General features: G+C 48.9%; 1 protein-coding gene across 1 annotated transcript in view; it reads left to right on the forward strand.

The window, feature by feature from the left end:
- GRIK3 (glutamate ionotropic receptor kainate type subunit 3) overlaps positions 1 to 24,177 on the forward strand; it is a 113,123-nt gene that overhangs the window by 76,884 nt on the left and 12,062 nt on the right. The window contains exons 9-13 of the mRNA XM_086863209.1: positions 3,182 to 3,295; positions 7,171 to 7,374; positions 16,002 to 16,225; positions 21,282 to 21,400; positions 23,218 to 23,435. Coding sequence (XP_086719335.1) covers positions 3,182 to 3,295; positions 7,171 to 7,374; positions 16,002 to 16,225; positions 21,282 to 21,400; positions 23,218 to 23,435 — 879 coding nt within the window. The remainder of the gene's footprint in view (positions 1 to 3,181; positions 3,296 to 7,170; positions 7,375 to 16,001; positions 16,226 to 21,281; positions 21,401 to 23,217; positions 23,436 to 24,177) is intronic.

Genomic DNA, 24,177 nt, shown 5'->3' on the forward strand with positions numbered 1-24,177 from the left:
CCCAGTTTATTACAGCCTGGAATTTGCAGGAGGATACACTGGGTATTTTGTTTATTATCTAAGGAACAATAAGGAAAAAAGCAAAGTGTGGCCTTGCCTGCTTGGCTGGGGATGTCATGAGGGTCAAGGGCATGAAAGCTGCAGCTTTGGGTCCTCCAAATTAGTGCAGATCTCCTCTGGGCAAAGTAACACTATGCTGATGTGCAAATCTGATCCCAGGTGTGCCTGGGGACTTAATTTCCTTCTCTTCAATTACTTAAAAAACCCAAACTTAAAATAAAAAGGCAATACATGCAGCCTTAAAGCCCTTAGAATGCAAGTTTCAAGGTGAGATCAGTTGATGACAAACAGAGCAACAAGTGGCTGGAGCACAGGGAGCTGTGATTTCCAAAAAATTCCATGATCCTGACTACTCTGTGAGCAGCTCTGTGTCCCTGCTCTGCTACAAGTGTCTATCACCTGTACAGGAGGAATTTGGCAGGACAGCAAGGCCCTTTCTAGAGCAGAGTCTGCTTTCCGACAGGTACCAGGTGCCCGTGGCAGCCAGGCACGGTGCTGGCTCTGTCCCTCTGGGCAGGGTGACAGGTTCAGAGCCCACGGGACACCCAGCTGCCAGCAGGGAGGGATTTCAATTCCCAGTGCATGGCCCCAGAGCACGGGAGACTCATCCAGGGAATTAATCACTTGGCAGAGGGAGGCAGCCCCAGGGCCAGAGGCAGCTGTGGATCAATGCTCCGTTTGGAGGGGATGGATCCTGCACTGTGAGGCTCCCAGGATCTGCCAGCCCATGCCCCATCCTCCTTCCTCACCGTCTGTTTTTCCTGGTTTTGTTTGTTTGAAACAAATGGCTGCCACACTTCCCCACCGCAGCAGCAGCTCGGTGCCTCATGTAACACAGCTCAAGGTCAGCACAGCCCTCTCCTGCTGGGGAGGTTTCGGTGTCAAGTACGGAATAAAGAAAACATTTCAAATCAACCCAGGGACCTCCAGTCTCGCTGCAGTCCAGAAAGGAGGCAGGACGGAGCTGGGGAAGGTGCTGGTGCCTCTCAAGAACTGAGCAGCAGCTGACCTGTGTAACCTTACTTTTTTACAAAATATTTTGTTTACAGAGCCTAACCCAAAAATAACAACACGCCTTTTTGAAGTCCAGCAGTGCCGATGCGCTCCTGGAGAGCTGCGTTGGGCAGGTAATAGAAAATGCGCCAGCCTTTGATAGATAGAACATGAATCCAAATGTTTAAGCACAGCCACAGCATCACCTGTCAAACCAACACCCCTCAGGTGTGCTGAGCAGAGCTGGCACCAGCTGCAGTTATCACAGCTCTCTGTCACATCAAGCCCACTGGAAGCTGCCAAACCTCGGCGCGTCCCCTGTACACCCCATCAACTTTTGTCTCCAATAATTCAGAGATTTCACAGTTCCCACCATTATTCTTCTTAAAGCTTCATGTCAGCTCCAGAGGGGTTTTAACGTATCAATGTCAAATCTCTGTTGAAGCCGGAATTCTGTCAATAGTTAATCTGAAGTAACAAAATGCCAAACTACAAACAAATCCCAGCTGGATTGTGCATTATGTATCACAGCTTATGTTTGTTGAGCTTTAGGATTGAACCCCTGATCCTCATACCTCCTAGATGTTCCAGGGATTACAGGAGTATTACCAAATCCTAATTACATATAGTTTGACTATCTGACTCACACAGTTCTCTTAAAGCACTTTTTCTTTTTTCTTCCTTTTTTAATATTTTAAACTGATTAATTCAGTCTTAAGTGCCATGCATTTAATTTTCTTAAAGAAAATGTAGCAAGGCTCCAATTTGATTGGAGCTGCAGTGCAGCAAACTGGGGCCTCTCGGACTTGCTTTTTCCCCATCTGCAATAATAATAATTTTTGACATTACAGCTGTTGTGTGATCCAAGGCAGAGATGGGCGATCGCTTCGGTTTTACCTGAAATATTTAAAACCTTTCACAAAGTTCATGGAAACTCTTCTAGAATTTATGACAATTTTTTTGCCAGGCAGCATTGCTCATTACGAAGTCTCTTTTTGGGGATGCAGTAAAACCAAGTTCTCCCCTTGGACTGCTGAAGAGGCTGAAGAATCTTAAAAACAGCAATAAATAAAAGATGGGAAGCTGCTGGCTCCCTGGTGGATTGAGCTGGCTGCCTTTGGCTTCTCTCTGAGTCCCACCTTGCAGTTTGACCCTACAGATGGATCGTTCTGTTCCCATTTCCAGGTGGGGTTTGTTTTTTTCTCACTGTCAAGCTGGCTCCGTGGCCACCCTGCTTCATTTGCTAGCAGTACTCCCATTTTCCTCCAGCTTTCCTGACATTTTATCTCAGTGTCACAGTCCTTTAGCCACTCCTGCCTTCAAAGTTAGTCCCAAAGCCTCCCCTGCACTGTGGAGATCAGGTTAACAGGCTTAGCCTCGCCCAGATGACTTTCTTAAATAAAGACATGCTTTGCCATTTCTGGATCAATAGACTTTGTTAAAGTCTAATAATTTATTAAATTTGACAGCTTGAGAAAACAGAGCACCTGAAATAGAGCTGATGTGCCTGTGCCACCCCCTCCTTCAGGTTTGCAGACTGGACTGAGATCCCCCCACTGCAGGGATTTCCCAAAGGGGTGCCCAGGGCCCTGCCAAGAGCTGTGTTAGAAACCTCCAGCTGATTTCCCACAGCACAGAGAGCAGGAATGGTCCCTATCAAGGATCTGCAGAGCTGGTCGAGCCATTTTTAATCCTCCCCACCAAAACAAATTGGTGGGGAAACGGAAAAGAAATAAAACGGGCTCAGATTTGTGGTTATTTTTTTTTATTGTGCTTTATTCTTGCCCAGATTTGACTCTTTAGCGTGGTTTGATTGTTGCTCTATGTGGTGCCTTTGCAAATTGTTCATTCATTCAGTCCCTAAATCCCAGTCCCCACGGTCTTCATCCAGTGCAGCATCACAGGGACGGTGGGACTGTGCCATGGAGTGACCTGCAGATGAAGAGTTAGCACATGGTAATTCCAGTTTTGCTGCTGTTTGCTGCAGACAAAAGAAGGAAGTTCCCATTTTCCAGGCCAGTAGGATGCTGGAAGCAAGTGAGGAATGCAAGGAAGGTATTAAGGAATGCAGGTAGGGATTGAGGAATTTGAGATGGGGGGTTCACTGTGTTACTTTGCTTCCTTTCAGGTTGGAGCATGGAGCCCCTCTGATGGTTTGAACATCACAGAAATCTCCAAAGGACGAGGGCCCAACGTCACGGACTCGCTGAGCAACAGATCTCTGATTGTCACCACCGTGCTGGTAGGAAACTGCCAGCCTGTCATTGTCCTTCCCCATGAATCCCAGGGATATCCCAGGGGTATCCAATATCTATGACAGCTCACAGCACCCCGGTGCAGGCTTGCTGGAAGAGTGTCGATATTGGAAGTAGAAGTGTGGGTTCACAGCATGCACTAGAAAGAGTTGTTAGGAAAAGGGGTTTTTATTTTCTGAACTTGTCAGTTCTTATAGGGTTTTATGCTACAGGGTTAACATGATTGGTTAAAGGGACACTACCTCTTGTCCCATTGGTGGGGTAAGAGAAAAACACGCTATCTACAGTTATGCAAAACTGTTTTGAGAAAGCAAGATGATTTACAAATTTTGTCCTTGAGTGTGAGATCTCTCAAGAAATTTTCCCTTGGGAACAGATCAGCCACTGACAGCCTGTGATTCTCTCAGGTTCAGAGAAAATCAGGTCCACAGCCCTGCACATGGGCAGGCTCATGGGGCGCCCAGTGCCCGTGTCCCTGCACAGAGGTGAACTGCAGCATCCCCAATGCCACCACCCCTGAGCAGGCTGCCAGCCCCCATGTGGTGGCCAGCAAGGCTGGCATGGGCCAGTGGGAGCCACAGCTGCTGGTCCTGGCTGAGCTCCTCCACTTCACCTGCCCAGCCCTGCCCTGTCCTCCTCCCCCTGGCTGCTCCTCCTGCCCAGAAAGCTGCTGCTCATCCTGGCTGAGCTCTTCTGCTTCCTCTGCCAGGCCAGGTCCCTGTTCTTTGTCTATCCCCACATGCTGGAGAGTCCCCTGTGTGTCCCCCTCCTGATCACACACTGCTGAAGTTTTGACTGGTGCTGTTACCCAGCTCTGCTCCTAAGTGTTGTGCTGCATTCCATTCTCCTGTTCACTCTGGGATCTGACAGCAGGTGTTGGCTCCTGATGAGTTTTTATGGTCTGGTCCATTGATCTGGTGGCATTGGTTCCTGCATGGCTCCACAGCACAGGCTCGTGGCATGGCACCAGGAAGCAATAAAAAAATCTGTTACCGCTGAAGATGAATAGATCACATGGACACAGGTCGAGGTGTGGTGAAAGAGCAGAGTTTATTTTTCCTCCCAGGATTTATAGGTTTCTGACCCCAGCCAGGGATTGGATGGTCAGGATAACACTTTCTCGTTGCACTGGCCATGAGAGATGCCCATCACAAGACGTGTAACAGAAAGAATGTACACATATCTATGTTTACAGCTACTGTCCTGGGAAAGTCCTTAGAAAACTATGTTAGCAAGCTCAGAAGCTGAGTTTTCAGGGCGACACAAATCAGCCCTTGGCCAACCTGCCCCAAACTAGGCCCGAGTTATGGTTTTGCCATGGGGAATTTCCTGGCCCTTTTGTGTTCTGTGTTTTCAGGGAATGTAAAGGTGCAGATGGAAAAGAGCCAGCTGGGGAGTCCCCAGTCTGGAGCAGTGGGAACCCTTGTGATGTTCTTCCCTTCTCAAAAGGGTGTGACTTGATGTAGTGTGGGTTTGTATCATAAAAGGCACGGGACCAAGGTGCCCAGAGGGGAGCAGAGAAAGGGGACACTTGGTCTAGGGCAGAAGAGGGGCTGGCATCAAAGGTCTTGTACCCCTCAGCAAGGGTTAGCAGGGTGGAAGCAGAACATAAGCCACAGACAGATGCTGCAGCAGCTTTCCTTGCAAATCAGCCACCCCTCCTAATGAATTACCCATCCACCACATGACATTTTTTCCCATTAATAGTTTCCAAGGCTGTGGAATTGTCTGGGTCCAGTCCATGGTACCCACCATACTTCAAAGGCCATGGTGTAATGCAGAATGATGGAGCCAGGAGGGGACTGTCAGCCATCTGCTGTTGACAGGGTTTTTTCAGGCAGCATTTCCATCCCATGCTCTGCGAGCATGTAGGAATTACATAATGGGCAGGGTGATATCAGTTCCCATTAATTGTGCCGCTCCACAGGCCTGCACACGTGCCGTGGGGTTTCTACCTTGGAGCCGAGGCAGTGCTGGATCCCTGTGCCCAGGGGAGGAGGGAATGTGCTCAGACCTGAGTTCTTCAGTAATTGCACTGCGTATGCTGGAGTCTAAAACATAAAACACAACCCTAGATGTTATTTGCATTTGCAACACCCCTTTGTAGTTCTGCGCTGCTGTAAATGATGAGAGAAGAGCCATAGGAGGAGCTTTCTTTTTTAAAAGAAAAAGCATGAAGGGTTGGGTTTTTTTCCCCTTTTGCTCATATTGCAGTGACTTGTTGGAAGAGAAATATTACCCCAGCAGCCACTGCCACTTTCCCCAAGCAATATGGGAGCTGTGAAGTTATGAAATTGAGGGCACCTTCACTGAGAAATCGATTAGCAAACTGAGAGAGCTTGTGAATTGGATGTCTGGCTATTTTCAGTAATAAATTGTGAAATAGTCCGTGAATAAGTGGTTCACAGAGTTCAGAATTACCCCCTAGGAAATGTTTGAGACCTGGAGATACATTACTGAAGTGAGTGGCGTCCTAATGTTCAGTGCTTCAGCTGTTAAATATGTATGTAATCCCTACAGCGCTTCCCAAAATTAATAGTGCTTTATGGCTGCTTTGGAGCGGGTGTATTTATATGGAGATCCATAGATTCAGTTGATTCACAAACAAAGCACTAATTCCAGAGCAGAAAGCCGAGGAGGCGTTGGGGGAGCGCAGGATTGAGCTGAGCCAAGTGAAACTCCATGGGCATGATGTGATCAGCTGGGCTTTGGAGCTCTGCAAATGGGGCTTCATGCGCTGCCACATCCCCACCTGATCCTGCTGCTGGGCCAAAGGAGCACCCCCTGCCCCACTGTGTGAGCAAAGAGCCCCAGGGCAGAGCTGGGGGCTGGCAGGTGGGCACAGACCAGGCTGGTACAGATCCACCTGAGCCCCCTCCTCAGAGCATCAATGCCTTGCCAAACCAGACACAGGGCTCTAATGAGGGCTCCAGACCTGCCCTCCCATCTCTTCAAGCCCCCCTTGCACCTGAGCAAAATCACAGAGGGTGTTTGCTGGCACAAAGCACAAAGCACAGCCTGCTCTCACCCTCCCTTGCTGGTCACCCCACAGCGAGGACAGGAGCCCTGCAGACACCCCCAGTGTGAGCCAGGGACTCGCTGTAGGGACCTCACCCTCCTCTTGCCCTCCAGCTCTTGCCTGCTGCCCACCACCTTTTTTCCATTTGCCTCCACACGTTTTTCCCTCAGGCTCCTAAGTGTTCCTCATCCTCGGTGGCTGCCCAAGCCTGAGAGGCACCAACAGATGCTGGACTTTGCTGTGTGACTTCACCTGCCAGCCCCTGCTCGAGGGGAGGGATGCACAGGTCACTGCATTAGCTGCTGTCCCCTGTGCTGCTGCTCAGCTCTGCTATGGCTCAGCCAGAAGAGCAGCACAGTTTCCCTGGGCAGTAGCAGGGCCCCTTGTCCATAAGGTAGTGCCAGCACAGAGGAGAGCCACTGAGCTGAGTGGGGAGGTTTTGGGGTGACCCCAGCTACTTTCAGCTCCCTCACCCTGAATTTCACCCCCCAGCTTGCTGCTGGCTGTGCTGAATGGCAGGTGCCAGGGCTCAGGGGTGAGTTCTTCCTCCCCCTCTTTTACTGTGTCTAACACTTCATTTTCAGAGCATGAAATGGTTATTTTTCTCCCTGAAATCCTACCAAATGGAAAACAGTTGGCTGCTCAGAAGAGACAAAATTAAATTTTGTGGGGTAAACAAGGTTGCTAATTAGCTGATGTGCTGTGCAAAGTTAATTTATTCCCAACATGTCACAGTGCCAGCCCTGCCTGGAGAGCTGGTGCCTGGCGGCTCGGGCTGACCAGCAGAGGTGGCCCTGCCTCCAAGCTGACCCTGAACAAGGACTTTTTGCTTTCCCTGTGCAGGAGGAGCCCTTTGTCATGTTCCGTAAGTCCGACACCGCCCTGTTTGGGAATGACCGCTTTGAGGGCTACTGCATAGACCTCCTGAAGGAGCTGGCCATCATCCTGGGCTTCTCCTACGAGATCCGTCTGGTGGAGGATGGCAAATACGGGGCACAGGATGAGAAGGGGCAGTGGAATGGCATGATCAAGGAGCTCATCGACCATGTAAGTGAGCCTGTGGGTGACTGCTGAGGGTTGACTGTGCCAGGCGGTGCCAGGCTATCCCTGGAGATGTCCTGGAGCTGTCCCTGGAGCTGCCCCTGGAGCTGTCCCTAGAGCTGTCTCTGGGCTGGCTCTCTGGGGTGGGACGGGTTCTATTTCTGTGGGCTCACAATACCCACAGCGAGCTCCTGACCCCACCTGGCTCCTTGTCACACGGGTTGCCAGAAGAATATCCCTGTTTCTGTCTCTTGCAAATATTCATTTGAAATTCCTGAAAGCGACCGTTCTCCCAGCACAGCAACGGACTCTGGCTGCAGGCACAGCCTCTCACACATTGCGACAGACTGGGGCACACTGGCTGTCCTGGGCTGGCAGCACAAGCTGCTCTCACCCCCAGGGACAAACATGGGCAAGGGCACAACAGCTTGGGGATCCCAGGCATGTCCCAGACACGGCCCAAGCCAGAGGAGCTATCCAGACTGAGGGAGCAGGTGTGCACTGGACAGTTTCATTTTTTATTTTCTGTAAGAGGAACTTATTTTCTAAAATCTCCTGGGACACAGAGCTCCCTCTGTCACTCAGCAGCTGTGCTTCTCCTTCCATGGCCACTTCCAGAAGCCCATTAAAGCCCAGGGAACCTGTTGCAGCAGCTTTGCTCCCACAGCTGCCAAAGCATCACCGAGTCTGAAACTGCCACTCGCGGCCAGAGGTTGCTCAGTTTCCTAATTAGATATCTTGCCTCCAGCACAACCTGTGATCCCAAGGGCCCAGTTATGGAGGTGAGGAAAGCTGGTGTTTTTATGAATATCTGATTCCCAGAGAAGGGAAAAAGCTAAGGACAAAAAGAATCCCTGCTCTCTGCAGCACAGGCAGCAGTGCAGGCAGTGCAGAGCGCTCTCCTCCTGAGTGTCCTGCTCAAGTGGGACAGCCCTTGATCACCTCCAGGTCCTGGCTGCATTCTGAATCCACGGCCTAAGCAGGAAAGACACCAAAAAATCCTCTGTAGAGCTGTGATGCTCTTACCATTCATGGGAGAAGAATGAGTTTGCTGGGTGAGTCACTGTGGTGTGTGGAGAGTCAAGCACTGGCTGGGACTGATGAGTGGCTCAGGAGCTGGGCTGGGCTTCCAGATCTGCCTTCTCCCCCCTAAATGACATTGGACATTGCTTCTGTGCACTCTTCCTGCATCTGTGAAATGCAGATGATAATGATTATGTCCCTTATAGGGACAAAGTGAAGCTTAATCAGTTTGCAGCAAGCGCTGCAGCCCTCGGCTGCCTTGGCCCAGGGAGCAGGAGAGCAGCAAGGGCAGGTCAGGACAGCTCTGGGGAGGAGGACACCATCTCATGGGGGAACATACCACCAGCTCCACAAACCTGCCTTGGTGCTTTTCCTTCTGGAAAACTCCATGCAGCTCAAAATACAGATTTTAGAGCCTCTTACACAACAGCCTTGCCAAGTTAGATGAGTGGCAGTGTCCCAGCGGAACAGGCTTCCCAGCAGAAAGCGCCGGTGCTTTGCTGCTCTGAGTGATATGTGTGACACAGATCAGAACTGACACCAAGTGGCTGCTGTGCCCCTCGGCACAGCCCCCTGGGATACGGCTCCTCTGCCCAGCCCCGCTGCTGGGAACGGGCTCTGGAGCTCACCCACTGCTGGGAACGGGCTCTGGAGCTCACCCACTGCTGGGAATGGGCTCTGGAGCTCATCCACTGCTGGGAATGGGCTCTGGCATTCTCCTGCTGCTGGGAATGGGCTCTGGAGCTCACCCACTGCTGGGAATGGGCTCTGGAGCTCACCCACTGCTGGGAACGGGCTCTGGAGCTCATCCACTGCTGGGAACGGGCTCTGGAGCTCACCCACTGCTGGAAACAGGTCTGGAGCTCACCCACTGCTGGGAATGGGCTCTGGAGCTCATCCACTGCTGGGAACGGGCTCTGGAGCTCACCCACTGCTGGGAACGGGCTCTGGAGCTCTCCCACTGATGGGAATGGGCTCTGGAGCTCTCCCACTGCTGGGAAGAGGGTCTGGAGCTCTCCCACTGCTGGGAATGGGCTCTGGAGCTCACCCACTGCTGGGAACGGGCTCTGGCACTCTCCTGCTGCTGGGAACAGGCTCTGGAGCTCATCCACTGCTGGGAAGAGGGTCTGGAGCTCTCCCACTGATGGGAATGGGCTTTGGAGCTCTCCCACTGATGGGAAGAGGGTCTGGAGCTCTCACTGCACTGCAGGGCTCACAGGGAGCAAATCCCTTCAAAGGGAATAGAGGCCAGACGGTCATTCAGCCCAAACCATGTCACTTCCTGTGTCCTGCAAGACACCACAGGGCTCCCAGGAGGCTTCAGCCATTCCCAAAGCTGTAGTCGGCTAACTGAGATAGACAAGAAGGAGATTTGGGGAGCATCCTCATTAAATAACACAAAATTCATGGTCAAATCTGCATTGTAGTATTTCTTCAATAATTATTTAAAATTTAACTATTAAATGAACACACAGCAGCAGGAAAGGGCCAAACCTCCTCTTTCTTTCAAGTTGTGCTCTTAACACTGAGGTGCAGCTCTGTGCTCTGTCCTGCATGGCTGGACTTGTGCCTGCCCAGGCCCCACGTGAAGCCATGAGCTCCTTTATCTGTATCCTTTATAACAGTGTTTACATAAAGCCTCAGAAAGTGAAATTACAACCAGATGGGCCCTTCCTCAGCAGCATCTTTCCATGATGTGGGGAAAGGCACAACCCATGGACATTGCAACAGGCAAGATCAAGCTTATTTCACACCCAGGAGGAAAAGCATTAGAGACAGCATTCAAATCAAGTTGTAGTGCTGAAAACAGGGATGCCCACATCTAGAGTTTGATATCTGAGATGGCTTTCCTCTGTGTTCAGTGTCTCCTTCTCATAAACAAACAGAATCATTCAGGTGGGAGCATGAAGCAGGCAGGATTTTGTGAGGTCCAAATACCCAGGCCAGGATTAATTCAGTGCAGAAAGTCATTGCATTGCTCAAGACCCCCTTAGCTCAGGAGCTGGAGCCCTCCAGGGTGCTGTGACACAGGTGGGCTGAGCTGGTGTGGCCTCCCTGACTGACCTGTGCAGAGCAGGGGGTGCTCCTGGGGTGAAGTGAGAGGCTAAAATGGTAATTATTGTAGCTCAGAGGGCTTAGGAGCTGTGGAAGCGGCAGATTCTGCACCAGGAATTGGCCAACTCAGCCTGAGCTGGGGCTGAAATTTGGAGAGGAGGAGATGGGCAAAGCAAGGGGCACCTGTCCCTTGGGATGGCCTTCACTGGGCTGGAGATGCCTCTCAGAGTAACTGGGTGAGGGTGGCCCAGGTGGGTGCCTGTCAGCAGTGTCTGGGGACAAAGGTGCTGTCACCAAAGGGGTAAATCCCCAAAAGTCAGTGCCCCAAAGGTGAATCAGGTGCCAGGACAGGTGTTTACACAGCACAGTGTTGGGAGCACATCTTCGTGATGCAGTCACGAATCCTCCCCCTCCACTCTCTCTGATCCAGACACGTCTGGCCACAGGCAGGGATGCCTCGGGCTATAATCCTTTGTAAAATCCCTGTGTTTCTAGTCTGGCCTTAAGCATAAACAGGAAAAGCAACAGCAATCAGAGAAGCCACAGCACGACCCTGTCCGCCAGGTCCCCAGTAGCAGATCCAGAGACAACAGCCTCATGCAGCTGAATGCAACAGCCCTGCCCTGCTGCCTTTCATCTGCTGCTCATCCTCAGCACAAAAAGTCCCTGTTTGGAGGAGTTCAGTTCATTCCCTGGAGAAGTAGCCTCTCTCCTTACCACAGTCCACTGCTTATTGTCACCCCTCTGGCCATTCCCGCAGAGAAGCCTTGATCAGAAGGGCCATGAGAGCTGAACTCAGGTATTCAGGGAGGTCTGGGGAACCCAGGTGATGCAGAGAAGCTCCTGAGCCCTTTATTCATAACAAACAGGGAGCCTGACAACTGGCAAACCTCCTCCTTTCAGCAGCAGTGAACTGCTATTGATGTTTATTCATAGAAATTATTACTGATACAAGCAAAGCTCCACTGCACACCGTGGACCATCCGTTCTGATTTATAAATTCCAGTTGTCTGGCAAAGCAACGCCTGCAAATCTTCCCTATTGTTTGTGAGCAGAATCCCATAAAACCAGCAGAATGAATTGTTCTGGACATTTTGCACAAGCTTGTTCACAAATAAAACTTGTCTTCTGCTACGACAGTGCACATCACATTGCCATTCAATCTGCAGCTTCAGGTAGGAATAAAAGATGTGGCAAATACTGGGGTTTCTAATGGAAATCCCTGCCAATGGTAACTGAGGAGGAGTTGTAATATCCATCCTTAGGGACGATTCCTGACAGTTGATTTAACAATTCCACAATAAGTGGGCATTTACTGACAGTATATTCTGGCAGAAATACATATTGCACTGCACTGCCAGCTCCCCATTAATGCTCCTACACTGGTGGATGTTTTATCTCAAGCCTCATGAACTGGGGCTAAACAATTTCGTTGGATGAAATGTCCTCCACCTTTTGGTGAGACACTCAGTGCTAGGAATGGGATGGAAATAAGCCAGAATGAAAAGAAAAGCTTTTCTTTTTGTGCTCAGATCATTACTGGATGGATGGTGGATTCATAACTGGGTGGCACTCAGGGATCCAGGTGAAGGATGTGTATATTGGGAGCCCCGAGTTCTTTGTGTGCCTCAGCAGGTGTCTCTGCCCCTTGCTGGAAGGTTCACCTGCCAGAAATCCATAGGATAGGGCTTGTCTCTCAAAGTAGTGCCAGTCTCACACTGGAATCCTCCAGCCTTCACATCCCTCAGGTACAATTAATGGCAGTTCCAACACTGGAGATCTCCCTTAAAGTGAAAATTACAAAAGCCCCAACAGGACCTCATGGCCCTCATTCCTACCTTTCAGCTCACAGCTAGGTTTTTCCTGCTGACATCTGTTCTTAATTCACCCCAGATATTGAATAAATCCATTGACAAAAATTATGTCTAAATGAGGACTGAGATTGGGAGAGCAGCCGTTAAGAGCTGGAGTCAGACAGATAGCACTGACCCTACCCGCCCTGAGCATCCCTGCTGCCAGTGAGAGCTCCCCTGCCCCTGGGCAGGCACAGGGCTCTCCCAGAGAGCACTCCCACACCTGCCCCAGCAGCAGCCTCCCCTCTCTGAGCCTTGAGCTGCCTCAGCCGTGCCTGGCTCCTCATCCCACACAGGACAATGCTGTGCTGCAGGGAAAGGTGTGGGGAGATGCAGGTTTTGAGCCAGGCAGACCATGGGGACAGGGAGCGGGAGCAGGGCATAGCAGCCAAGCAAGGAGAGGAGGAAGCAGAGAGAGGAGCCAGGGCAGAAGCCCCAGCATGGCAGTGGCAAGAGAGACCAAGGGATGACAGCACCAGGCCTGGGTAACAAATCAGTGAAACACACACACTATTTCTGTCTCTCAGGCAACACACATATGATTAGTTTATGTAAATACCTTACTCAGATGGGCAAAATAAGCACAGAGGCAGCTTATTTTCCTGAATAAATATTTATCTTGGTGCTTATACTGTTGGTGGACTCTGCCATGACCAGCCACTGCCCACGGGTTGGCTCTGGCAGAGGTCAGGCACTGCAGGATTCCCACAGTGCCCATGGCTGCACAAGAGCTGTCCTGACCCACAGGCCACATCTCCCTGATAACTGAGAACTTGGAGAGAAGATTTCTCTCTCAGAAAATGTGGCATTTTCTGATGGAAGCCAAATATCTCTGCAGTGAATACAGTCATCCCTGTGCTGAACGCCCAGTGAACCCACAGCTGTTCCAGCCAAGTGGAATGCTGTAACTGGGTGAACAAGGAGATCCAAACCCTTGGAGGTGTGTTGCAGAAGTGTCTGCATTTGATTGTGTAGCTGCCTCGGCAGAATTCATCTTTTTGGCCTCAATTCAGCAGAACACTTAAGAACAGGCACAAGACTTGGAAGACGTGTGAGCGCCAGTAAAACAGAGGCGCAGGCTTAAGTGGTTTTGCTGGACAAGGGTCTTGAAGCCACTGGCACTTGCTCTAAATCCTCATCTTTAATAAAACCCACTTGACTGTGCAACAGCGCAAGAGTCAGGGCTGAGTAAAGGAAGCAGACAGAGTCTGGTAATTGACTGCCCAGTTTGGAATGTCAGAGCATGACAAATCAAAGCTTCACCCTTGGTGGGTTTGATTTAGATCCTCTCTGTCAGCAAACCCTTAATTAGAAGCCACCTTCAGAAAAATCTGCATTGATAAAAAGGATATGGAAGTGCAGCACTGTGCTGCCTCCAACTACTCAGGACACACCCCATCCCAGGCTCCTGAATCTGTGCTCTGTCCTGCCTGAATGTGACATTCCCTGGGAGGACACAGGGCTGGGAGCACATCAGCTGCTGGAATGGCACAGTTAAATTTTATTTCTATGCTGAAAGCAGTTGGACCCCTGGGTATCCATGCAGATTTCTCTCTCTTCATTTTCTGTGGCAAAGCACAAGCTCCAGGCCGTTCTTTAGTTCACGGTATCATTCTTACAAATTTGGCTGAGGATCCCTCATCATGGCCATTGCCAGCGAGCTCTGACCACAGAACATTTGCTCCCACCTTCAGAAAAACCCATAGCCAAATCCTTCAACATCTTCTTTGCTTTTCCCTGGTGAGTCAGGACACCCACACAGAAGTGATGGAGAAGGGAAAATGCTGCATTTCTTTTGCCATTTCTGCCTTGTAACTGTGGGGAGCACTCAGCCAAAATTTCCAGGTGTGCTGTAAGGTGGTGGGAACAGCCAAGCTCTAAACCTGCCAGGAAGGTCCCAAGGATGCAGAACATCCCCACTTCAGGCTGGGCAGCCACCAATGCCCATCCACTTCCAACCCCCTTCAGCTTCTGTCCATGTCACCACAACCACAGCTGGCACAATGGACTCCCTGGGAAAATACTGTTCCCATTTTCCACAAGTTTTGACAAATGCCAGTGACTGAAATGGGCTCTTCCTGTACCAGGCTGATGTAAAAATGTATTTCCATTTGCAAAGTGAGAAGGAAAAGAAACCAACCAGGGTGCAGCTGGAGAACCACTTTAGAACAAAAAATACATCATTTTTACCCTTGTTATATAATTCCTGAAGGTCTCTGTTCAGGAGCTGTTAGGCTGCACTCATTGGAGGGGTCCCTTACACACACAAACACACACAAACACACACTCATGTAAATGGACAAAAGCTCATCTAGAGACTCTTACTAAAGTAAAAGACTCTGATTCCTCTATTTGTAAATATTGCACTGACTTTCATCAAAGATTGGCAAGGTCAAATGGAACCATACAAGCTTTACCCCCAGCACAGGCCAGGGATCTGCTCTGGTTCCTACAGTGAACCCCCAGTTCCTGCTGAAGCAAAGTATGTCCCAGCCAGTATTGATTTAAAGTTCATGAATAATGACAAATCTACTGTATCTCTAGGTAATTATCACTCGTGGGTAATTTAGAATTTTAATTTTCAGAACCAGATGTTAAATAAATCTCGCCCAGGCTCCTGGCATGGGGGGAGGTTCTGCTTAACTTCAGAACTGTAATTTATGTGTCTGTGTTTCCTCAAAAGTTCACAATCGCAAAGAATGATTTGCAAAGCTCAAGCAAGATGATATTGAGGAAACCTTGGATGTATTTATGTGTGGCTTTTAAGAACCTGGATGAATGTGTAGTGAGAGGAATGAATGCAGCTCTTAACCAACAGAAAGAGGGTATATATAGTCACTTGTTGAATTAGCACAGAAATTAATAAATAACAGAAATAATAGAAGCAAACACAATTAATATAAGATGTCAGGATAAAGAATATGTTCAGCTGAAATTCTTCATGGAGCTCAGACCACTCCAGCAGGATGGGCTGAGGACTCCATCATTAAATAGTGTTTCCTCAGAGGGTCTCCCCTCCACACAGTGCAGGCACTGAGCATTCTTGCCTCAGAATGAGCTTCTCAAGACGTATCATGAAATGACCGAGGGAAAAGGAATTGAATTTTTTACTTCACCTCATCTCCATCCAGAGCAGCCTTCCTCCACACCCTCCTATCCTCTTGCATCAGTGTGACAGGCAGAACAAATGAACAGAAGGACAACAACAACAACAACAACAACAACAACAAACCACCACTGCCAGTAGCAGGGTCTGTACACAGCCTACTCACTGTTGTAGAGTTTTGTGGCAAGGAGCAAGCACAACAAGGGTCACTGACACTTTAGAACACTGTAAAATTGGATTTTTTTTGACCATTTCAGAGGAGCTCATTGCATTGGGGCACAAGCTGCAGGGGCTGTAATGCCTCCATTTGGTTGTGCTGTATTTTATGGTGTATTTTATGTATTTTATTTTAACATTATACCCCTAGCATCTGTATTTCACAGCAAACTCTGTACCCCCAACATCTGTATTTAACAGCAAATGTCAATCATGTGTGCAACAAGAGTGGGGAACCCCAGGGCTGCACATTGGGGGTTTTTTTGGGGGTCTGTTTCTGCTGTGTGAGAGCTGTGGTGTCTCCAAGGGGATGGAAACACCTGGGTTTGTAACTCCTTCTTTCTCCCTGCCTGTGTCCCCTCCCTCTGTGCTGTTTGCAGAAAGCTGACCTGGCCGTGGCTCCTCTGACCATCACTCATGTCCGGGAGAAAGCCATCGACTTCTCCAAGCCCTTCATGACCCTGGGGGTCAGCATCCTGTACAGGAAGCCCAACGGGACCAACCCCAGCGTGTTCTCCTTCCTCAACCCTCTCTCTCCCGACATCTGGATGTACATTCTCCTTGCCTACCTGGGGGTCAGCTGTGTGCTCTTTGTCATAGCCAGGTAAGGGGACGCTGGTCCTTGCTGGGAGCTGCGGCATCAAACCCTTGTCCCCACTGGATCCCCTCTGCTCCATCACCATGGGCTGCCCGCTCACTTTCACGCACTCACGGTCTGAAAGAATTTTAAAATGGACTTTCTTCCATGGTTTTAGAAATTTTGCAGCCTTTCCATCTCGTCAGCACCTCCTGGTGTACGAAGAGTAGTTCTGCCCTCTGTCATTGTCCATTCATGCACTGCTCACACTCTTCCCCAGACTCTCCTGGCTCCTGAGCTCCCACCTCCTGCTCCATTTTCCACTGATGTCTCTGATCCCTCCACCAGTGAAGCTCACACAAACCCCTCCCTATATCAAAAGAATGGAGAAGCCGTTGCTATGGATCAGACAATGTGTCTGTTTACAAAATTAATATGCATCTAATTAGCATGTTTAAATCCTCCATGTTTAAATGCAAAATTTGCATACATTTGCATGGCTTGTTAATTCCACAGGGCCTTTGATGAGATACAGTCCAGGGTTGCTCTCAATACAAGATCTCACCTTTCCAAATCAAAACAAAGCACTTGCCCTCTCCTGCAGGCAGATGCCCTCCGTGACCACACACAGCCCTCAATGGAGTATTTTGCATAAACACCATATCCAGGAAAGATTCTGCAGTTTGATGCTCATTTCTCATTATTTCCTGTTGAATTTATACCAGTGGGGGTTTCAGAACCCTCCCTGCTGCCTGGGTCCATGCAGACCCTCTTCCCCAAGGAAGCTCTGCTGTGCTTCCTTCCCGGGAGCATCCAGCACAAACCTTCCTTCCTCCTCCACTGACACTAGAGAGTCAAAGGAAATATCAGACACAGAACTGGAGCAAGCAGATTCCATTGACCCTGATCATACAACAAATCTACAATTTTCAGCATCCCTCAGATCCAGGGGAGCATTTAGAGCAGATTTCCTGCACTCACTCTGTCATATCCTAATTACATAGAGCAGCAGAGTGAGCTGGGCACCTGCAGTGCTTACATTAGGAGTTTGTTTTATCCAGCTCTTATTGGCCAGATCCAGCCCGAATTGTCCAGACCCCACTTCCAAAGCACATTAAATGTGCATGGCAAGGCAGGTATGTCCTCTGGTCCCTCCTCTGCACAGGGGCAGAGCTGGGCATTGTGTTTTCCTCTCAGAGGACATGATCCAGATTCCAGCTGCAGTTGCAATTCCTCCCTTATCTCTGCTTCCTCACCCAAGGGTGCCAGAGAGAACCAGGTGCTCTCAGCAGCACAAGACTCTCCCCCAGGAAAATGAACCCAAGGTAACCACGAGCAGGAAAATGCTGTGAAAGCTGCTAGAAAGCCCTTCCAAGCTATCCCTGTCATGCAGGCAGGGCACAGCTTGAGTGGGCTCTGCTCCCACAGCGCTGCTGCCTTCCATGGCACCAGCACCAGACTGCTCGTGTGGCCTACAGTGACAATTCATACACAATTTTACATTTATGAGCTTATTTTTCCCAGCTCATAATGACCAGATCCAGCCCAAATTGTCCAGATCCCATTTTCAAAGCATGTTAAATGTGAAAATTGTATCTGCACATGAAACTCTGCAGAAAGGCTGAAGGAAATGCTGAGACAGTCTCTGATGTGAAGTCCCTCAGTCACTACTTTATACAAACAGGGATTTCTGTCCTAGCACAGCAGTGTTGCCTGACCTGGGCTTTTGGCTGATGCTGAGGGATGAAAACCTGAAGAGCTGTGGCTTATGTCTCAGGTTTTATTCTCAAATGAGCCTCAGCATGTCCCTGCATCACATCATGATGTAATAGAACAATTTTTCCCTATCAGGCTAGTTTTTGGACTAAATTCAACACATAAAATATTGCAATTTCAGCTTCACTTTCATGTTTTGCTCCTGATATTTTTTATGTCGTTCCATTTTTTCAAAGAACACCACATATTTGGGGTAATTAAAATTCTTCAGGAATGGTCTTTTAACACATAGAGATGGAAAGCAAGAGATTTCACAGGGAAAATATTTATTGCATTCAGAAGTAATGGAAACAATATCTGCTTTTGACCCTTGCAAGGCCTCTGAAATCCAATTTTCAGAAGAAAACCACAATCAAAATAGAAAAGCCTTAATTCACAGTCATGAGTCTTCTGAACTAGGCACCAGAGCCCTCTGCTCATGTTATAACCATAGGTTAATGCCTCCTTTAAAACAGATTCAGGAACCATTTAGAGACAGGCAGAGGATGGATTTGGCCCATCTGTCATTTTAATCAGTCTTTCTTCACTATTGATGGAGTCCCTGCTCCCACCCCCAGTCCCCAGAGAGCCTCCAACACTGGCTGTGCCCACAGCTCTGTGGGATGATGTGTCTGGGAGCTGTGGTGCCAGGCTGGCCTGAACTGCCACCTGTCCTCAGGGTCCCACAGCCTCCAAATTACACCAAACCCCTCTGGCTGCATGACAGGGTGGGTGGGTTTAATCTTCATCCTAACCACAGCGAGGACTGAATCGTCCATTGAAAATTTATCTAGGGACTCCATTTAGACTCAAAGGTATCTTGTGTTAGATCTTTTAAACTTCTTCAAAATGCTTCCATTTCTCTGCCAAAAAAACTGAAAGAAGATTGATCCTAGTTTTTGATGAAATATTTCTCAGAGCCCACTGTGCACATGAGGATGAGGGAAGCCAGCCACAGAGAATCCTGAGTTCCCCCATTGATTTGAGCTCTGGCTGTATGGGGTCAACGAGCTCCTCTCCCTCCTTCCTTCATTACCTCCTGCTTCCACTAATGGTTTCTCTGCTGAAGCACTGGAGGCTGTTGCTGCTTTGCAGATTTCTGAATATTTCTCTGTCATTTGAGCTGCACCAGTAGGTTTTTGCTCAGACCTTGAAGCTCTCCAGCGTGTCATCTTGCCAGGCTCATTGATCTTACCCATTCCCTTTCTTTTTCTCAGTCTTTCATTGGCAGCCCAAGAAAGTTTTAATCTAATTCCTGAACTTTGGCTTTATCCAACAGAAAGGACCAAGACACCATCCTTTATCCACCTCTGGTGTGAATCCATAGCCAGGAATAAGCAGCATACAAAGCCAGGTCTGAGTTCAGCCTGGTTCTTGTTTCCTTGCTGATTTCCTCTGATTTAGAGAGCAGAGGAGGGTGAGCAGTAAGGACAGCCCAGCCATCCCCTGGATGAACAAGCAGCAATGTCAGGATGCAGCCTGAGCAGAACCTGTGGTTCCACACCCCAAACCCAGCCTAGGGAACAGCCCCCACTGCAGGAAGGTGAGATAAACCAGGGAGGAAAGGAGAGGTCATCAGGCTGTACCTTGAAGGTGGAAAACAGAAGCAAAAAGTGGGACAGCTGTGCCCAGGGTAATCTCTAAAGCCACGAGAGCTGTGCCTTGCCCATCCTCAGTGATGGTTTCACCCACGGACCCCCGCGTGCCAGGACCACGGCCCCGCACTGACATGTGCCCAGGGCAGGTTTCAGTGCCAGGTGAGTCCTGGCAGAGAGCTGTGGCCAGTCTCCAAACACACCCAACTGTCTGAGCAAGGGCACCCCTGGAACTGAGCCGTGAGCCGTCTCCTTGGGTGGTGGCGCATCTGGTGGAGAACTACAGAGGGAAACATCTCCTGATACAGGCTGTGGGCTGGGCTTTGAGAAGGGGCTGTTGTGAATCTCCAGGGATTCCAGAAGGAAGCGGAGATGATAATTAATGCCTGGTTCAAAAGCAATTATACCAATTACGTTTTTAATTTAATCTCTGCAAAATTTGGGACTCTCAGAAAATGTAAATAAACAGCTCTAAAAATATTAACATCTCTCCTGTTGAGCATCCTCCCCAGATTCTGGCTAAACGAGCTCATTCCCAGTGGTGCTTTCCTGCCAATCTTAGGCAGAATTTGCAAAGATATTCCTAGAAAATTCCCTCATTTTTACTCAAGAACTGCAGGACTATCCATGGAAATACATCCCCACAGGGAGTAAGTTTCTCCCACTATCCACCACAGGGCCAAGTGACACAGCAATCCACAGCAAACTGTCACCACATTCTGCCAGTGCCCTGGCTGGGCCAAATCCCTGCTTGTCAGGATGGTGGAAGGTTCTACTCTCGCAGTGACCTAAATCCCACCCTGATTCCCACGTGCATTGGTGGAAGAATCTCCTGAAACACCAGTTTGTCCCTGTTGCTGCTGCAGAATGACTGAGGCTCCTCCCCTCAGTCAATCAAAAATGCCATTTTTCCCCATGTTTTCAAACTGTTACACACAAGAGGTTACATGTCTGGACCCCATCCCATCCCACCCCATCCCACCACACCATCACGTGCTCCTGGTGCTGTTGTAGGACACAGTACTGAAGAGAAGATCCAAAGTGACCAAAGGCTCTGAGGAAGCCACCTGAGACACCCCAGGATGACTTGGCTTCCCAGGTCTCTGCTTTCCAGAATGCAGGACACAGACTTAGAGCTGTCTGAAGCTGAATTTGCCTTTTTCTCTATAAAGCTGTGCACCAGAGGGATGGCAGCCCCTGCACAGCTGCACCAGAGGCATTTAGACTCCTTTTTACCAGTTCCTTTAGGGTCTTGTCCTGCCATCTATCTAACTGATGCCTTAAGATTTTAGCCTTTATATTGTTCAGATCCTGTACTGCATTAGTGCACAGCTTTGAACTCCATATAAATGTGTCTTCACATTTTGGTCAGACTAAACAATTCCTCTGGGCCTGAGATCCAAGGACACCCTACAGCCTCAGACCCCAAAAGTATAAACAAAAGTGAATCAGGGAGTGGGGAGCAAACTGGGGGTATGTGACTTCATTACCTGAAGCTGTAATTGGAGAATTAACCCCTGATAAGTAAATAGATCAAACTTAATCTGTCTGAAAATTTCCTGACCATTGTCCATCTTGGGTGCAGCTCCTGCAAGGCTTCTGACTGCCCAAGGTGTATCCATGGAAGGCCTTTAATAAATACCCACTTTTATTCTCTTATTCTTGTCTGGGCTCTGTTTCAGGCAGCCACTCCAAGGCACCATAACAAGCTCTCATTTCCGTGTGTGCTGCAGGTTCAGCCCCTATGAGTGGTACGACGCCCACCCCTGCAACCCGGGCTCGGACATTGTGGAGAACAACTTCACCCTCTTGAACAGCTTCTGGTTTGGGATGGGAGCGCTGATGCAGCAAGGTAGGGCAGCAGGGTAACCTGCTGTTAGGGTTTTTTAAATCGAAAATTGGGTTTGGTTGTAACCTCCCAGCACCTCCTGGCCCTTGCAGTGCTGAGCACACACCCACTGTGCTCCAAGGAGGAGTCTTCATCTCCCTCTGCTGCTTCATTCACCCACATCCCACAGACTCTGCAAATTCCTGTTTCTGTTAATTCAAACCTTTTGTTCAGTTCCAGGATCTCTGACCTGGCTCTCTCTGTGTTCTAAATCAACTTTCACAGCAGACAGGGTGTCTTTCCCTCCACTCCATCCCCATTTTCCCCCTCCCCGGTGGTCCTGGGCAGCGTGAGATGTCCTGAAGCTCCCCCAGTCCAGGGCAAAGCCAAGGAGGTGCCATGGGAGCCTCTGCCCAGCCCCTCAGGAGAGCTATCAGTGGCACTGATGTGAGCCACCACAGTCACAGGGACCTCAGAAATGGGATATGGATGGGATTACATTCCCGTGTATGAATGGAATAGAGAGATGGGATGAATAGAATAAATCTATTCAGAAGGCAGCGGGGGGGAGCTTGGGAGCAGCTCTGAATAAGGAACAAAATTCAGCTGTGATCTAATTGCAGAAAATCCAGGAATAGAAATAAGTGGAAAATGTCAAACATTTGTCACACTTTAATTTACCGTGTATCAGTGGTTATATCCAGAGAGCAAAAGAAGCACAGCCTTGGCTCAGTGGCAGGCACAGAGCTCCTGCTCCAAGCTCCACTGCTGCCTGTAATAGACATTCCTCCTGGATCTCGGCTGCCCTCATGGACAGTGACAGCTCCCAGCAAGACGGTTTAGCGGGATGAATCATCCCTCTTATCAGATGCTGATAAATGAAAAGAGCTATATTCTTTTTAACTCAATTCTGCATCTGAGAAGAAAAATATTTCAAAGCCAGACTGATGTCACAGCATCCAATGCATCAAAGGGCCGGAGATGGAAGAGGGAAGAAGAAGGATCTTGAGGAGAGCCAAAGCACCCTCAATATCCAGGACTCCTCCTCTTCCTGGTGTCTCCTTGCTGCACTCTGAAGGGAGGAAAACTACACCCTATGCTCTGCTTTGATGCCACGCTGCCTAAAATTGCTTTGCAAAGCCCAATCTTTGTTGCACGTTCCAGGCTGATAAATCCTCTGAGCACAGCTGTTTCAAACCCAAAGCTCTTGCCTGGCTTTAAAAGGTGTTTTGGGTGATTACAAAAATAGCACAACCCATTTAGCCCTTCATGTCTTCTCAATAAAAGCCATTCCAGACCCACTATACCTTTTATGCCATAACATCTCCTGCTTCCCCCCTTCTGACTGGCATTCAAAGCCCTGGACCCTGATAGTTCCTTTCTCTCGCTGTTTGATTTTTTTTAAACCTTGTGTATTTGAACACATTCCCCAGAGTGAGTCTTTTGAAAATAATCTGTATAAAAGCAAAGCCCTTTTTAAATGGCAGAACAAAACACTCATAAAAGTTCATAAATAGCTTGCTATTTAAATCTCATAAAAGCAGCCCAGTTAATTACTTCAGTTTGGATGTTTCCTGTAAATTGGGCACTGTACCCAAGGTCAGTAATCAAGGAAGAGTGCTTTTCTGCAATTGCTACAAAAACCCCACTGATGTCCTCACATGCAAGATGTCTGGATAATTTGCCTCAAAACCAGTTGGCTTTAATTGCATACCTGTAACAGTTTTGACAGTGATACCTGATCTTTTATACATATATATGTATATAAAATGTACATATGGATACACAAAATGGGTTTTTCCCCCTATTTCCTCTCCCCTCCTTGCCCTCTCCCACACCAGGCTCGGAGCTGATGCCCAAAGCCCTGTCTACACGGATCATTGGTGGCATATGGTGGTTCTTCACCCTAATTATCATCTCGTCCTACACGGCCAACCTTGCGGCCTTCCTGACAGTGGAGAGGATGGAATCCCCCATCGACTCGGCAGATGACTTGGCAAAGCAGACAAAAATAGAGTATGGAGCAGTAAAGGATGGAGCTACCATGACCTTCTTCAAGGTGAGACCAGGCAGAGGCTTTCTACCTTCCAGGCAGAGATGCCAACAGGAACCAGGACAAAGATCCAAAGACAGAACGCCTCCCAAGCTGCCCCTGCTGTGCCTTCCACACAGCTTCTTTCAGTCTCACATCTCGCCCAGACTGAGACTGTCGTTCACCTGAGTCCCACCAAGGCTAAATCCCCCTCCCTGTTGTTAACTAAAGTCACAATTACAAAATTAAATTGATTTTACAGTTTTTCAAGCTCTATCTGATATTTGCTCAGACACCCTGAAACGTAGCATGTACCAAAGTGCAGCTTTGCACTGCAGAAAAATCTGCATTCCCTAAAACATCTTCCCAATTTCCACATCTGACCCATCCAGCTTCTTCCCTGCCTCTGCCAGCACAGCCCCATGGGGCCCCCAGGCTGAACCTTCAGGGGAAGAGGAGAGCCCAAATGAAACCCACAGCTGGACAGATGTTGCAAAGTGCCCCCCTGACCAGTATTTTTTACAGCTGAAATATCTTTCTTGTCCTTCAGGTATTCATAACAATGTAATCCAGTTTTATTAACCTCTGAGATCCAGGGCAAGGTAACACTACCAGCACATCACAATTCAATTGCATTAATTTCTTCTATTTAAAGCATAATTAAATTCAGAAGTCTGTCAGATTCCACCGTAGCCTCAAAAATAGAAAGAAACCAAGAGATATAAAATGACCTTTAAAAGCACTGCTGGCCTGTAAGAGCCCAGTTTAA

The sequence above is a fragment of the Cyanistes caeruleus genome, chromosome 26 (assembly GCF_971803275.1).
Source record: "Cyanistes caeruleus chromosome 26, bCyaCae1.hap1.1, whole genome shotgun sequence".
Lineage (NCBI taxonomy): Eukaryota > Metazoa > Chordata > Aves > Passeriformes > Paridae > Cyanistes > Cyanistes caeruleus.